At 43.8% G+C, this 14979-nt stretch overlaps 1 protein-coding gene across 6 annotated transcripts in view; it reads left to right on the forward strand.

The window, feature by feature from the left end:
* Window positions 1–14979, forward strand: part of CEP126 (centrosomal protein 126) — a 95558-nt gene that overhangs the window by 49391 nt on the left and 31188 nt on the right. For 4 of the 6 annotated variants that reach the window (XR_014298928.1, XM_082683965.1, XM_082683966.1 and 1 more), the window contains exons 5-6: window positions 2040–2238; window positions 5409–7671. Coding sequence is in view for 4 of the 6 variants with exons in the window: in XM_082683965.1 (XP_082540091.1) it covers window positions 2040–2238; window positions 5409–7671 (2462 nt within the window). In the remaining 2 variants the exon portion in view is untranslated. Of the gene's footprint in view, window positions 1–2039; window positions 2239–5408; window positions 7672–12311; window positions 12442–14979 lie in introns of all 6 variants that reach the window. The other 2 variants (XR_014298927.1, XM_082683967.1) reach the window with 2 other exon arrangements.

The following is a 14979-nucleotide window of genomic DNA, read 5'->3' on the forward strand; positions in this document are numbered from 1 at the left end:
TCGCCCTCCAGCGCCAGGGACCCCCAGCTTCCCCAGCAGTTTCCCACATCTACCAGCCCCGGTTCCTTCCGGCCCACCTGACCGTCTACCCTGCCCATCCCGAAGCTCCACAATCACCCCTCATCCTGACTCACAGAGCAAGTTATTTTACCCAACTTTCAGACCCAAACATTTCCCTCCACAGTGTTCTCCTCCAGCCGCTCTAATGCCTGCCCTGATTCGTCGTTCCCTTCCAGCTCGACTGGTTGTTTCCCCAACCCCTTGGGAAGCTCTCCCCGTTCTGAAGCCTTCCTGTTTATCCGCTCATCCCCCTCCTCAACCAGTCCCCACCCCTTCCAATCTCGGCCTGTTGTCTGAACATCCCGCCACCTTGGATCCCCTTTGGTCCGTCCAGCGGTCTGTTCCGCGAACCCCCCCAGTGTCAGATCTGCCACAGGCCTTTGTAGACCATCGTCTCGCCTCGGTTCAAGGCTACCCACCTCCCTGCCGCTCCCCAGGCTCTTCCTTGTCTTCATCACCGTCTGCTTCCGCACCTTCTGCGTCCCCTGTGCGGTCCTCTTCCTCCATCCTCTCCTCTTCCTCTCCGGCCTCTCCTGCCTCTCCCGCCTCACCTCCTCCGTCTGGCCGCCTGTTTTCTTCTCCTCTGCGTCCAGCTCCCTCTCTGGCCCACCCCGTGGCTTCCTCCTTCCCCCCCACGCTCTACTTTCCCTCTCTTCCCACTTCCCCATCTTTTGTTCCCGGCCATCCCCTCAACCTTCCTCACTGGGGGAAGAAAGTAGAGAAGAGAAGAGAAGCAAGTGGCGTAGAGAAGAAAGAAATAGAGAAGAAAAAATTGGGAAACGTCAACTTTAAAGGTAAATAAATCGGGTTGATGAGATAGTTTGTAGATCTAGCAATATTTTGTTTGGGAAAGGTGACTGAAGGGACGGACTCTGTGAGAATAGGAAAACCTGAAAGGCCGAGAGAGAAACATACTCTCAGCATTCAGGAACTTGTGTTAAATACCTTCGTGCTCTCCATGACCTCCCTGCGGTCACATAAAAAGATAGGCTGGAATCCAGTAACCATTGACCTTGACTATTCCAGTTTGTCCAAATAAAGATATATATGTGTATTGGAGATAGGTATATGTTACATGTGGCTCTGTATCCTCCAAGCATTTTATCCTCACTAAAACGGGAGTCCCTGAAGTGAGCTGGGGCTGAGTGCTCCTGGGAATCCCGCTGCTGGTACAGTGCGGCAGGAGCCGGCTGTCGGGCACCCTTCCTTCCCACCCCCCAAAACTGTGCTGCTCTGCTCTTTGCCTCTCACTCTGTACCTGTGCTGAAGTAGAACTTGCTAGACCTTTCCAGAAGACGCAGAGTTCTAATAGAAGGTGGCGTCGCCCACTGATGTCCAGTGGGTGGCCCTTCAGCACACTACAGGCAGAGCCTGCGCTCAAGATACACCTTGTGTGGCCTGAAAACCAGCTTGTCTCTGTGACACAGCTGAAAACAAGTGTGATTATCCTCCTCCGGCAAGGAAGGTCCAGGCTTCTGAACCTAGTAAAGTAGGATGGAAATTCCTGTCTGCCCCAGACAGACAGTTTTCATATTTTCTATCTGCTTGACTCTTCAACCAACTTTATTTAGGTTACGGGAATACCTACCAGCGATAACGTCAGCTCAGAACTAAGGGTAGCGCAGCACATTTTTATCCAGATAGGAATGCTCTTGCAGAACGAAGGAATGACTCTCCGTATCTACAGGAGTTCCTTCTACATCTGGCCCAAACAGTAAGAGAAACAGGACTTCGTAATCGAAGCCATGAATAATTGGGTATTCTTACATGAAGGTGGTGTGCTTTATTGGCACTATAACCCCACAACCATTTTTATTCTACTAGTGACTGCCTTAAATTCCCTTTCCAATATCCTTAGATGTGATTATCTGAACACAGACCCCCCCCACACCCATACAACATAAATGTGTCATTTGTATAGATAGGGAGAGGTTAACTTTATTTAAATGTACTAAATATTTTTTATGTATGGTTCACAGAGCTATAGATAATGCCTTGCCTTCAGCATTGTCAAAAAATGATCACAAGCATCAGAAACATCTCTTATCCAAAATCAATTGTGGTAAAGAATTGAAGGAAAACAACAGGGCAAACTTGGCTACTAACAAAGATGCGTTCCAGCTTAAACTGGAAGAAACTCAGAAACTCCTAGAAGATCAGCATCTAAGCAGTTTGCAAGTATGAAACTATAAATATGTTAATATTATTTTAGTATCTAGTAATAAATCTGTCCCATCTCTGCAGTGATTTACACTAAAGAAAAGTATGCCATTAACCGAGGATAGGATGTGGATGAATCAGCACAAATTCATCATAGGTACTACAGAAATAATTTAGATTTCCCTACCTTTTCGATCCTTTCTCACTCTGCTTTCTCTATTCTTTTTCCATCTCTTATACTTGGAAATATATGCTCTATGAATGTTATTTTCTGAAGAAACATTAAAGCTATTTAAAACTACAATGTAATATAAGTATCATTGTTAGAGACTGGATGATAAAAAGCATCCTGAAAATTGTAATACTTGTGGACATTAGGTTCTTAATGAAAATATATCACAATTAGATAGAAATGGCAGTTCTGTTCTATCTCTTTTCATACCTTCACTTGGGTTTTTTTTCCACAAAGTCTGGATTTCACCTGATTTTCCTGAAATGTTCATGTACTTTATTTTTCATGAGTAATTACACACATTTATGAGATTCTTAGTAGGCTGATATCAAGATTAAACTCATAACCTTGGACTGATTGATCCAGTAACTAAATAATAATGAAAAGGCTTTTAAAAAAAGGAAAGCAGGAGGCTGCTTCTGGCTACGATGAAATGCCTTCCTGTCATAAACAACAATAATTCTGAATAAAACATATGAAACAGCTGTTTTTAGACATTAAGCAGTAGACAATATAGGACAGGATCTTGAAAAAAGGAAAACCAATGAGATAAGCCCTATAATCTCATAGGCTTTCTACCTGGGCATATCCTTTGGCCAAGCCTCAGAAAAAAATCCACACCCCCAGCAGAGGCACATGAACATTAAATTAAGCCACGCAGCACAGGGAATGTGATCGATCAGTGGTCTGGTGCAGGGACAGACACAGCCATACTTGCGGTGAGCAGAGCGTGCTGTGTGGGCTTGTCAAGTCCCTGTGTCGCACACCCGAAACAGGGAACATTGTGTGTCAGGTGATCTCAAGTCTAAAAAATTGAAAAATTTGAAAATTTATCTAGAGGGGAAAAGAAAGATCCATAGGACGTGAGTCTAAAAAATTGAAAAATTTGAAAATTTATCTAGAGGGGAAAAGAAAGATCCATAGCACGTGAGTAAACAAAGATAAGGCAGACCACATTATGGTTGGGCTAGAATACAGTGAAGTATTTTTGAAGTTCTGAGATCCGAAAACTCCCAGCCTAAATTTCTATATCCAGCTGGCAATATCCTTCTGGAACGAAGGCAAAATGGGCATCTTCCGACAAACAGAGCCGACCAGCCCGCACTCCCCAGTACTCGCCCAGCATCCGCACTACAGGAAATGTCCCTGGAGGTTTTTCAGGCAGAAGGAAAATGGTATCAGATGAAAACTCAGATCTGTCGTGATAGCAGGTTAGTGGTGGTTAGTGGTGGGTAGGTATGGACTTCCGGCAGATGGTTCTGGATTGTTTGATAAGGTGGGTATGGGTGACTGATCTGTCAAAATCCATCAAACTATACATTTAAAATGGGTGCATTTGGTAGATAAGTCTACCTCAAGGGCATTGATTTTAAAACTGAAACAAGGCAAACTAAAAGTGTAAACCAGTACAGTTCACATATCAGTAACTTACAAGCAAACATTGAAGCTGATAATGTTTCATTTCTTAGTGATGAGACAAAATGTGGGGGGAAAAGTATAGTGAAATCAGAAGTTTAGCAACTTCTTCTCAGGTGCTTTGGGGTATGAGGCCATCACAGACCTGTAACAACAAAAATCTTACAGCCATGAATATCACACATACATCTAGAAAGACCCTCAGACCCAGAGTTCTACATCTCATTAGATGTCATCTCAAAGGAAGCTCTCGAGGGTTTGCTTGTGACTGTCTATTAAAGCAGCTCAGCCTCAGAAACAGGTGTGCACGGAGTGTGCTCTATTTTGTTCCGATGAGGCTGAGTGCCCTTCACTTTCAAAAGACACCAAAGCACCGAGGATGTGATAAGTAGGTAGTAGATGCTGGTAATGTCAAACTCTCATTTCAAAACTTATTTCGTGTTAATATGTCAATAAGCATTAACTATAGAGACTAAAATGTTTTATTCTCGAATTGATTTACTGGGCTTCTTCATTTATTTAATGGGCTAGAAAAATAAGATATTTTTGTTCAATATCAGAATATTTAAATATTCTAAAATTTGTAAAAAAAAAAAAAGGACAGTCATTTCCTTTCTTTTGAGTCCATTTAACTCTTTGACAAGATTTACAATTGGAAATCCTCTTGAATATATTTATTTATATGTGATACTAATCAATGCATTCTAGGTATATGTGAGAAGTTAGAAATATCTTTAAACACATACCATACTTTGATGATGAAATTTTATTAAATATTGATAAGTTCCATGAAATTTCATTGAAATAGTGATGAGAATGTCTATTAAATTCATAGAAATTATTACTAAGTCTCAAAAAAGGACTCTTTAAAGTCAATAATCATCAATTCTACATCCTAATTAGAATTGCCTGGAGTACTTAAAAATACAAATACATGGATCCCATCCAGGTAATAAATCATTAGGACCCAGCGTAGTTATTTCTACAAAGCTCTTCCCGTGATTGTAACCTGCAGTCAGAGTCTAGAACCCCACAGTGTAGGCCACAAGAGTCCCTGCTCTCAGAAGATGTGTCCCTACCAGCGGGAACCTCACACTGGGGTCACAAGAGTTTTCAGAAGCCTCATACAAGTCCAGTGAAGTTTTCAGGGAAAAAAAATACCTAAATAGTAAATAACTTTTTCACATGGTGTTATAAAACCTTCAAGAAATTCAGTACTCCCAATGGACTAGCAATAGTAAAATTATTTTCTAAGCCATAAACATGGTTAGAATAAAGAGGTAGTTGCTTTAGGCACAGAAACTAGAGCAAACACAATTTATCCTAAGTCTTCATTGGCTCCCTCTTTTTCCCTCTGAGGACTACACCAGGAATACAGATCATTTAGACACTTACGCTGTTGATAATCATAGTACTTTATTGTTTTATGCCAAGGGCAGTAGGGCTCAGTACAGTGGTGTATCAACTCATTAATTTTGGTTGTTTTAAAAGTTCTAAGCTAGAGAACAATGTTCTTTTTTTTTTTTTTTTCTTCTTTCAGATATTTTGTGATGAAGTTAATCAACTAACAAATTCTGAAACCCTCTCGAGTATAGACAGCCTTGTGGCTGGGGAACATGAAGAAATATACTTAACACTTGAGGAGCTCTGCACATCCAGCCAGAAGAGCTCCATTTCTCCCAAACCAGTCAATCTGCAGGCAGCTAATCTGAGCGGCGGTGGTGAAGACGAACTGTCATTCTCTAAGACTCAGCGTATAAACAACTGGCTCGTGAATGTAAATGACCCAAAGACTGAGACTGTCCCATCTGTCTCAGATACTTTAAGCAAAGCGAATGTGCTGCCTTCTTGTGAATGTCTGAACAGCGAGAACCAAAGTGCGCCTGCGGAGAGGGTGACAGAGCGTGCTGACCATTCAGTAGCCTCGGTGTACAGCCACCCCGCATACCGAAGCGATGGAAAATGCACAAAGGTCTCCGAAACGAGCGCTGGGAGAGCGGCCGACTCCTGCTCCGGCACATTCAAAAGGGAGAGACCCTTTGTTACTGAGAGCCCAACGTTTAAATTCAGCAGAGTGGGGACCGCTGCAGACCGTCTCACACGGGAGCCGGTGACGTTTGCAGACCGCGGCGGCGCTTGTGCATTAGCAGCAGAGAGCGCGGCCGCTTCGTGTGTGCCGGTGGCGACCCGCACAGCTCTGCCCTGCGGCAGGCCGGCGGCGAGGCCCTCGCCGGAGAGCAGCCGGCGAAGACCCCTGGGCCCGGCGCAGTGTTCGGACAAGTTGGGAGGCTTGCCCGAGGTCAGAGAGGACACATTACAGGACGTTCCCCGTGATAAGGCGGACCCGTCCTTGTTTTCAGCCGGAGTCCCGGTTGCCTGGGTCCCTCCCCGCTCTGCTTCGGACAGTGGGACACACGCAAGAGCCCAAACACCAGCCTGGGGGTGTTCGGTCGCCACTAAGTGTGATTCGGTCGGGCCACACAGGACGGGGAAGCACAGCGCGCACGAGAGGGGCGGCGGGGTCTTCCTCAAGAGCATCTTGAAAAAAGAATCTAAGTGCGAGTGCGGCCGTTTTAAGGCACTGGTGGTCAACCACAGCGGCAGGTGCGGCGGTCCGAGGGCGGCTCTCCGAGACAGCGCTGAATTAGCGCAAGAGAAAGCTACGGAAACCGCAAAGACGGTTAAAAAACTGAGGTGGTTTGACGAACCTGGAGACCCCGCGGGCCAGGCCCTGAAGAGCAGGACGGAGCCGTGTCCACAGCGGGGTCCGTCTTTCCGCCCTCAGCCACGCAGGGGAGCTGCGTGCCGGGGGGCAGCGCGGCCACAGGAGGACGGCGTCTCGGAGACGGCCGCCGCCCCCGGAGCACCTGCCGCAGCCCCGGTGCCTTTCACCTGTTTCGTGCCTTCCGGCTGCGACGCGGCCAAACGAGCCTGGCCGACCTCAGGGACGGGGGGACGGCTACCCCCACAGCCCCGGGGGGGCTCTAAAGCTGAGACGGCGAGGCCGCGCGGTGCCGGGGCCCGCAGGAGAACGAGATCGGCCCCCGCGCAGGGCGCGCTGTCGTGCACGCTTGGAAGGGACGCCGCACCCCGGCCGCGCTCGGCGGGCAGAGCCCACGGCCCCTGGGCAGCTCAGGGTGCACCACCTGTGCCTCCGCCTCCGCCCCGCAGCATGAGCTGCAGAAGCCCGTGGGCGTTTGGCTGCCCCGCAACGCCGCATGGAGACCCCCAGCCGGTGACTGCGCCAGGCTGCCTCCGCGCCAGCCCCGTGCTTTCCCCGGAGTGCGGCGGGCTCGGCGCATGGGGTCCGGAAGGTGGCGGGCCGCTCGCACACATGCCTTTGGGGCCCGGGCCTACGATGCCTTCACCGCGTGGTTCGCGGCGCCGGACGCGCGCCAAAGCAGCCGGCTCGGGCGGCTCCGGGGCCCGTCCTGCCCGCGGAGACGCCCGCCGCCCGCCGCCCCTCATGGCCGTCCCGGAGGAGTCCGTTCCCCGACGGAAGGCGCCGAGTGACGCGCGCGGCCGCAGGGAAGCGGATGCTGGTAAGCGCGCGTGTCCGTACCGAACGCGCAGCAGCTGCACGGTGCTCCCGGCGGACCCCACACGGAACGGGGACCCGGCCGCGCAGAAACAGGCCTCCGCACCGTCTGTCCTTGTCTCTGCCGGGGTCTTTCCTTTTCCGGGAAACACGGGGTCAGCTGCCTTGTTACACGCCAGTGAGCCGCGCGCCAGCCCTCCGGCTCCTGCCCCGAGCCCCGGCCGCGCTCCGCCCAGCCCTTGTGCGCGGGTCTGCCTGCGCGCAGGTGAGGATCTCCCAGCCCACGCCGGTACCATTAGTCGCTGCCTGACTCCTGCCCAAGCCCTTGTCCTCTGGGGAGTGAACTAGATGCCCCTGAGTTTTCCTGCCAGGAGGAATCACCTGCCTCTTGAAAAACAGATAGGACTTGGGGAAAAAACAGAAAAGCAATTCTTTTCCCAAAGCTATGAGTAAATAGGTGATGTGAAGAGGGAGTTAGTTTAAAATTTAATATTCAGAGTCTTCTTTAATTAGACAGGCTTTAAGGACGAGGGCTTTCCTTGTCATTCGTCGCTGTCTGCCCAGGTTCTGGCAGTTGGTAGTCACCCACACTTTTCTTAAATTGAGAGCACGGAAGTCATATTAGCAGATGGGAAGCTAAATGCAAAGACTAAAAATTTACAGTACTAGTCTGCAAAAAATTTTTTTCATTTTTTTAAAATATTTTATTTATTTGACAAAGAAAGACACAGCGAGAGAGGGAACACAAGCCGGGGTGTGGGAGAGGGAGAAGCAGGCTTCCCACCGAGCAGGGAGCCCGATGCAGGACCCTACCCCAGGACCCTGGGATCATGACCTGAGCCTAAGGCAGACACTAAGTGACTAAGCCACCCAGGCACACACACACACCCCCCCTTTTTTTTCCCGTTTTTCATCACAAGTGCCCTCCTCCCCATCACCTGTTTCACCCATCCCCCACCCACCTCCCCTCTGAGGACCCTCAGTTGTATTCTTTATAGTTAAGAATCTGTTTCTTGGTAAAAACCAAGATTTTTTAAAAATTATTTTTCTCACTAAGGATTTCATCATCTTTTAATCTAGGATTTTACAATGTAACTTTAGTTTTCACACTACATCCCCCCCCCAAAAAAAAGAAAGAAAGAAAGAAACCATATAGATTGAGAAAAACCCTTGTGTACCTGTATGTATGTCTGTATATACCCCACGTCCCACCAGTTTGTTCTCTGGAGGAGAAGAGTCTGTTTTTTGGTTTGTCACCTTTTTTGTTTGCTATGATTCTTAAATTCTACATACGAGTGAGATCATATGGTATTTGTTTAGCATTAAACTCTCCAGATCCACCCCGTGGTTGCAAATGGCAAGATTTCATTCTTTATATGGCAGAGTAATATTCGTGTGTATTTGTGTGTTTGTGTGTGTGTGTGTGTGACATCCTTTTTATCCCTTCATATATCAGTGGACACTTGGACTGCTTCCATAATTTATTGGATCACATGGTAACTCTGTTTTTAATTTTTGAGGCATCTCCACACCGTTTTACACCGGGGCTGCAGCAGTTTGCACTCCACCCAGCGGTGCACCTGGGCGCCTTTTTCTCCACATCCTCGCTGGCACTTGTCCCTTGTGTTTAGTTTAGTCATTCCGTCAGGCGTGAGGTGGGATCTCCTTGTGGTTTTGATTGGCATCTCCCTGACAATGAATGATGATGATCGTCTTTTCATGTGTCTATTGCCATCTGGATGTCTTCTCTGGAGAAATGTCTCTTCATGTCTCCTGCCCATTTTTTTTTTAATATTTTATTTATTTATTTGACAGATAGAGCTCACAAGTAGGCAGAGAGGCAGCAGAGAGAGGGAGGAGGAAGCAGGCTCCCTGCTGAGCAGAGAGCCCCATGTGGGGCTCAATCCCAGGACCCTGGGATCATGACCTGAGCGGAAGGCAGAGGCTTTAACCCACTGAGCCACCCAGGCACCCCCTCCTGCCCATTTTTAATTGGGTTATTTGTTTTTTGGGTGTTGAGTTGTATCAGTTCTTTATATACTTCGGATACTAACCCTTTCTTGGAAATGTCATTTGCTCATATCTTCTATGAGACAATAACTGTTGTTGTTGTCTTTTAGTTTTATTGATTGTTTTCCTTTGCTCCATAGAACCTTTCTATTTTACTGTTGTCGCAATAGTTTATTTTTGCTCTTGTTTCCCCCACCTCAGGAGACATATCTAGAAAAATGTTGCTACAGCCAGAATCAGAGAAAGTAGTGCCTGTGCTCTCTTCTAGGATTTTTGTGGTTTCAGGTTTCTTATTTAGGTCCTTAGTCCATATCAAGTTTATTTTTGTGTGCAGTGTGAGAAGCTGGTCCAGTTTCATTGTTTTGCATGTGGCTGTCCAGTGTTCCCAGCACCATTTGTTGATGAGACTTTTTTTCTATTGCATATTCTTGTCTATTTTGTTCAATATTCATTGACCGTATAGTTGTGGGTTTACTTCTGGGTTTTCTGTTCTGTTCCAGTGAGCTGGTTTTGGGCCCATACCTCACTGTTTTGATTACTGTGGCTTCCTAGTATATCTTGAAATCTGGGACTGTGATACCTTGAGCTTTACTTTTCTTTTTCAAGATTGCTTTGGCTATTGGGGGTCTTTTGTGGTTCCCTGCACATTTTGGGATTGTTCTAGCTCTGTGAAAAATGCTGTTCTTATTTTGATAGCAATTGCATTAAATCTGTAGATTGCTTTAGGGAGTATGGACATTGTAGTAACATTTGTTCTTCCAGCCCATGAACACAGAATACCTTTCCATTCATTTCTGTCATCTTCAGTTTCTTCTATCAGTGTTTTATAGTTTTCAGAGTACAGGGCTTTCACCTCCTTTATTAAGTTTATTCCTAGATATTTTATTCTCTTCCGTGAAGTTGTGTGTTTTCTTCATCTCTCTTTGTGCTACTTCATTATCAGTATGTAGAAATGTAACAGATTTTATATCCTGCAACCTTGGTGAATTCATTTATCAATTCTAGCAGTTTCTGGGGCGGGGGGGTCTTTAGAGTTTTCTCTATGTAATATTATGTCACTTGCAAATACTGGAAATTTTACTCCTTTCTTACTGATTTGGATGCCTTTTATTTCTTTTTGTTGTCTAATTGCTGCAGCAAGGACTTCCAGTACTGTGTTGAATGAAAGTGGTGAAAGCAGACACCCTTGTCTTATTTCTGACCCTAGGGGAAAACCTCTGTTTTTCCCCACTGAGTATGATGTTAGCTGTGGGTTTTTCATATCAGGCCTTTATTATGTTGAGTTTCAGTCCCTCTAAACCTACTTTGTTGAGGGTTTTTATCTTGAATGGATCTTATACTTTGTCTGTTGTACTTTTTCTGCATCTATTGAAACAGTTATATGGGTCTTACCCTTTATTAATGTGGTATATCACAGTGATTGATTTGTAAATATTGAACCACCTTGCAGCCTAGGAATAAATCCCACTGCATCTCAGTGAATGATTTTTTTAATGTATTATTGGATTCAGTTTGCTTACGTTTTGGAAAGAAAAAAGATAACTGTCTTGACAATGTTTATTTTAAAAAGACAGAGAGAGAGAAAATCCATGCAAAACTAAACCCCCAAAAAAGAGTTAGCCATAGCTTTTAAAAATTTAATATAATTTTAGGCAATAATGAAAGATCTTTTGAAGTACTGCTATAGTCTACATTATTTCTTATATTGTCTGTGTATTTCGGTGGTTATTTAACAAACTGGAGTGACACAGAGCTCTGGAAACTGGGGTCACATCCAATAAAGGAGCACAAGCCTGAGAGATGTTTTAACTGTGTACAAATATTTGAAGGTTTACTGTATGAAAGAAAGAGAAAACAGAAGTACATGAAGGGTAAAACTCACAAGCATGTTTTCAGCCCAGTGTACAGGAGGGTTTGCGCTAAGACCACCAACCATGTGAGAGCTGGGCCTCCCCATGGCTGAGTTGTTTGAGCAGCAGCTGAATGTCTGTGGGTGAGGAAGATGCATCTCCAGGGAAAGGGGGACTTGTCGACTTCCAGGGTCTCTTCCAAAGCTATCATTCTCGGAACATCTCCAGAATTTGTCCTGATGTTTATAATTAAGAATACATTTTAAATATGTAATAATTAATGATTAATAGCTTTATTTTGAGTTTCGGTAGAAAAACTATTATGTGTAGAATTTTTACATGAGAAATTTAGCCAAAGATGCCAGTGTAAACTATATATTTATATTTTGCAAATATACCAAAGTTCTCAGCTACTATATTAATTATTAGATAGTATTTAACTGCATGTATTTGAATGGAACAATACACAGTTTTAAGCATATACTGTATGTGTTCCCAGAATCAGTAATTTACAATCCACAGAGCTGAAATCTACACACAAAGAGCAATAAAGCTCAAAAACAAATAATTATGCTACAAATCAAGAAAGTACAAAAGTGTTGGCAGCTCTTGACTCCAAAAGATTTACAAACAGACTGAAGGAAGGGAAAAATTCTTGACACAGCAGTCATGTGGCCAAGAAAATGTTCACTTAAAGTATTTTTAAAGCTCTTCAGAAATGGAAAGATAGGGACTTTCCAAGATCTTCTTATGCATAGAAAACAGTGTAGAGACTCTTTTGATGCCCAAACGATCTCGCTAGAAACTGTAATATTTAGCATACGTAGCCTAGCATAGTTAGCATCTACCTTACCCACGTGGGTGGGAATAAAATAATGCAGAGCTTCTTAACCTGTAGGTTGTGTCTCATTTAGTGGATTATGAAATCAACTTCATGAGTGATGATCAGAATTCTTTAAATAAAATACAATTTTAGCATCAGAATGTTCTAAGATAGAAACTAGCAGAGGGCATCATATATTGTAAAGGTGTGCGTGTTCCACAGAACTGGCATCCTTCCTGGATCACGGTGCAAAATGGATTTCTTTCTGTGAGACACAGTCAGATTCGAAGGAAAGTTACTGGCAGAGAGGGAAAGAGCTAGAATTTCAGAGTTCAAGATCAGCCACTTGGAGGTAAATTCCAGCTTTGCCCTTTATCGACTCTGTGACTTCAGGAAAGTTACTCTTCCTTCCTCATGCCTAATTTCTTTACCTGTAAAAATAGTGATGATAATAGTGCCTACAACTTTTAAAACAATGCCTGGGCAGTTACAGATGTTGAACTGACCTTAGCTGAAATTACGCCATTATTTCTTACTCTCAAAGGTCAGGTATTCAGTTACTAGGCAACTTCCAAGAAAGTTGCAGCTGTGTTTTTATATGTATGTGCAGCGGTGGTTTTATATGGATTCTTACAGTGTATGTATATGTATGTGTAAGTATACAGACACCTACATATACATACAGATATGCATACTTCCGGTGTCTGCATTTAATTGTATATATGTGTACAGTCAGACATAGAACGTACACCGCTATTAGTAAAACTTTTGAGCACACACATACATACCATTCACATGTATGGATACATAACCTCAGTCAGAAATATTTAAAGAATGAGATAAAAATGAAATATAAACTTTTAAAATAATTAAAATTTTATATTTTTAAGTAATACATTTTTAAATAATTTTTAAAGTAATTTTATGTATTCTCTAAAATACTTTTTCTCTAATGTATTATTAATAATGCTCTGAATGTTTAGTTTCCAATGTGTTACCAATTATGATGACTTCATTTCATATACCATTATTAGCTAATATCTCAAACTACAACATGCATTTAGGTTAAGTTTATTTTTATAATTTAATAATTTTTCAATTTGTGACTCTAACTTTGTTAGAAATATACTGTCGTTGTCATAATGTGGCAAAGAGTTTATAAGAAGAATAAGAGAGAAGTCAGCTCTTTGTCTTATTCACTGTGTTGTGTTATTTTATCTTTGATCTCTGGTTTTGCAAGAATAAGTTTTTTTGCAGAAAAATACTTGTTTTTATTGTGAGATCATTGACATGACATTGTGTGTAAGTTTAAGGTGCACTATGGATTGATTTGATACGTTTATGTATAACGATATGATTACTGCCGTAGCTAGCTAACACCTCGGTCAGTCACATAATTGTCGTTTCCCCGTTGTGGTGAGGACATGTAAGGGCTGGTCTCTCAGCGACTCCGAAGTGTGTGCTGCGGTGCTGCGGACTGTAAGCGCGGTGCATGGGTCGGAGCTCCGGAGCTCGTTCATCTTCTAACTGCAAGTTTGTGCTTGGACCAGCGTCTCGATTCCCACACTCCCTAGCCTCTCTAACCACTCTTCCACAGTTTCTGCTGGTTCAGCTTTTTACATTTCTTGGTTTAAAGTAGGCACCGTGCACAACATGGGGCTTGCACTCAGAACCCTGAGATTCAGAGTTGCGTCTTTTACCGCTGAGCCAGTCAGGTGCCCAAAGTTCAGCTTGCTGAGTGGTGATACCGACAATGTTTGCCTTTCTGTGCCTTATTTCACTTAACGTAATGCCCTCAAGTTCCCATCCATGTTGTCACAAATGCAGGACCTCCTTCCTTCTCACGGTTGAATAACATTCTCTTTGTATAAACCATGTCTTCTTTAGTCATTCATCCACTGATGGACATTTAGGATGTTCCGTATCTTAGCTATTATTAACAACAGAGCAGGAAAATACTTACATACCCCCACAAACCCCCATGTTTGACAGATGATTGAATAATCAATTTAACTTCCCAAAGAAATAGCATTGCTATTAAAACAAGTTAAATCATAAAATATTAACAGTCAAAGAAACTTCTACATCATCTAGTCTAGGGATCTGCAAACTACAGTCTCTGGGCCAAATCCACCTATTTTTATCACCTATTTTTATGCTGAGTGAAATAAGTCAAGCAGAGAGAGTCAATTATCATGTGGTTTCACTTATTTGTGGAGCATAACAAATAACATGGAGGACATGGGGAGTTAGAGAGGAGAAGGGAGTTGGGGGAAATTGGAAGGGGAGGTGAACCATGAGAGACTGTGGACTCTGAAAAACAATCTGAGGGGTTTGAAGGGGCGGGGGGTGGGAGGTCGGGGTACCAGGTGGTGGGTATTATGGAGGGCATGGATTGCATGGAGCACTGAGTGTGGTGAAAAAATAATGAATACTGTTATGCTGAAAATAAATAAAAAATAAAATGAAATAAAATGCAAGGAAAAAAATAACCTATTTTTATAAATCAAGTTTTATTGGCACAAAGCCACAATCATTCGTATACATATTGTCAGTTTTCACTCTTTAAGTTTTTATTCAAATTCCAGTTAGTTAACATACAGTGTAATATTGGTTTCAGGTGTGAAATACATTAATTCAACAGTTGCGTCCAACCCCCAGTGCTCATCACCACTACCTGTGTCGTCCTCCTCCAACCCCATCCCCCATCTAGCCATCTCCCGGCCTCCTCCCCTCTGGTCACCTGCAGTGTGTTCTCTGTAGTTGAGAGTCTGGTTCTTGATTTGCTTCTCTCTCCCTTAGAATAGGTTTTTGATTAGTCACACAAAAAGCATAGAAAAAATAATAAATATCTGTATGTGCACTACTCACCTTAAATAATAAAATGTTG

The sequence above is a fragment of the Mustela nivalis genome (assembly GCF_964662115.1).
Source record: "Mustela nivalis genome assembly, chromosome: 9".
Taxonomy (NCBI): domain Eukaryota; kingdom Metazoa; phylum Chordata; class Mammalia; order Carnivora; family Mustelidae; genus Mustela; species Mustela nivalis.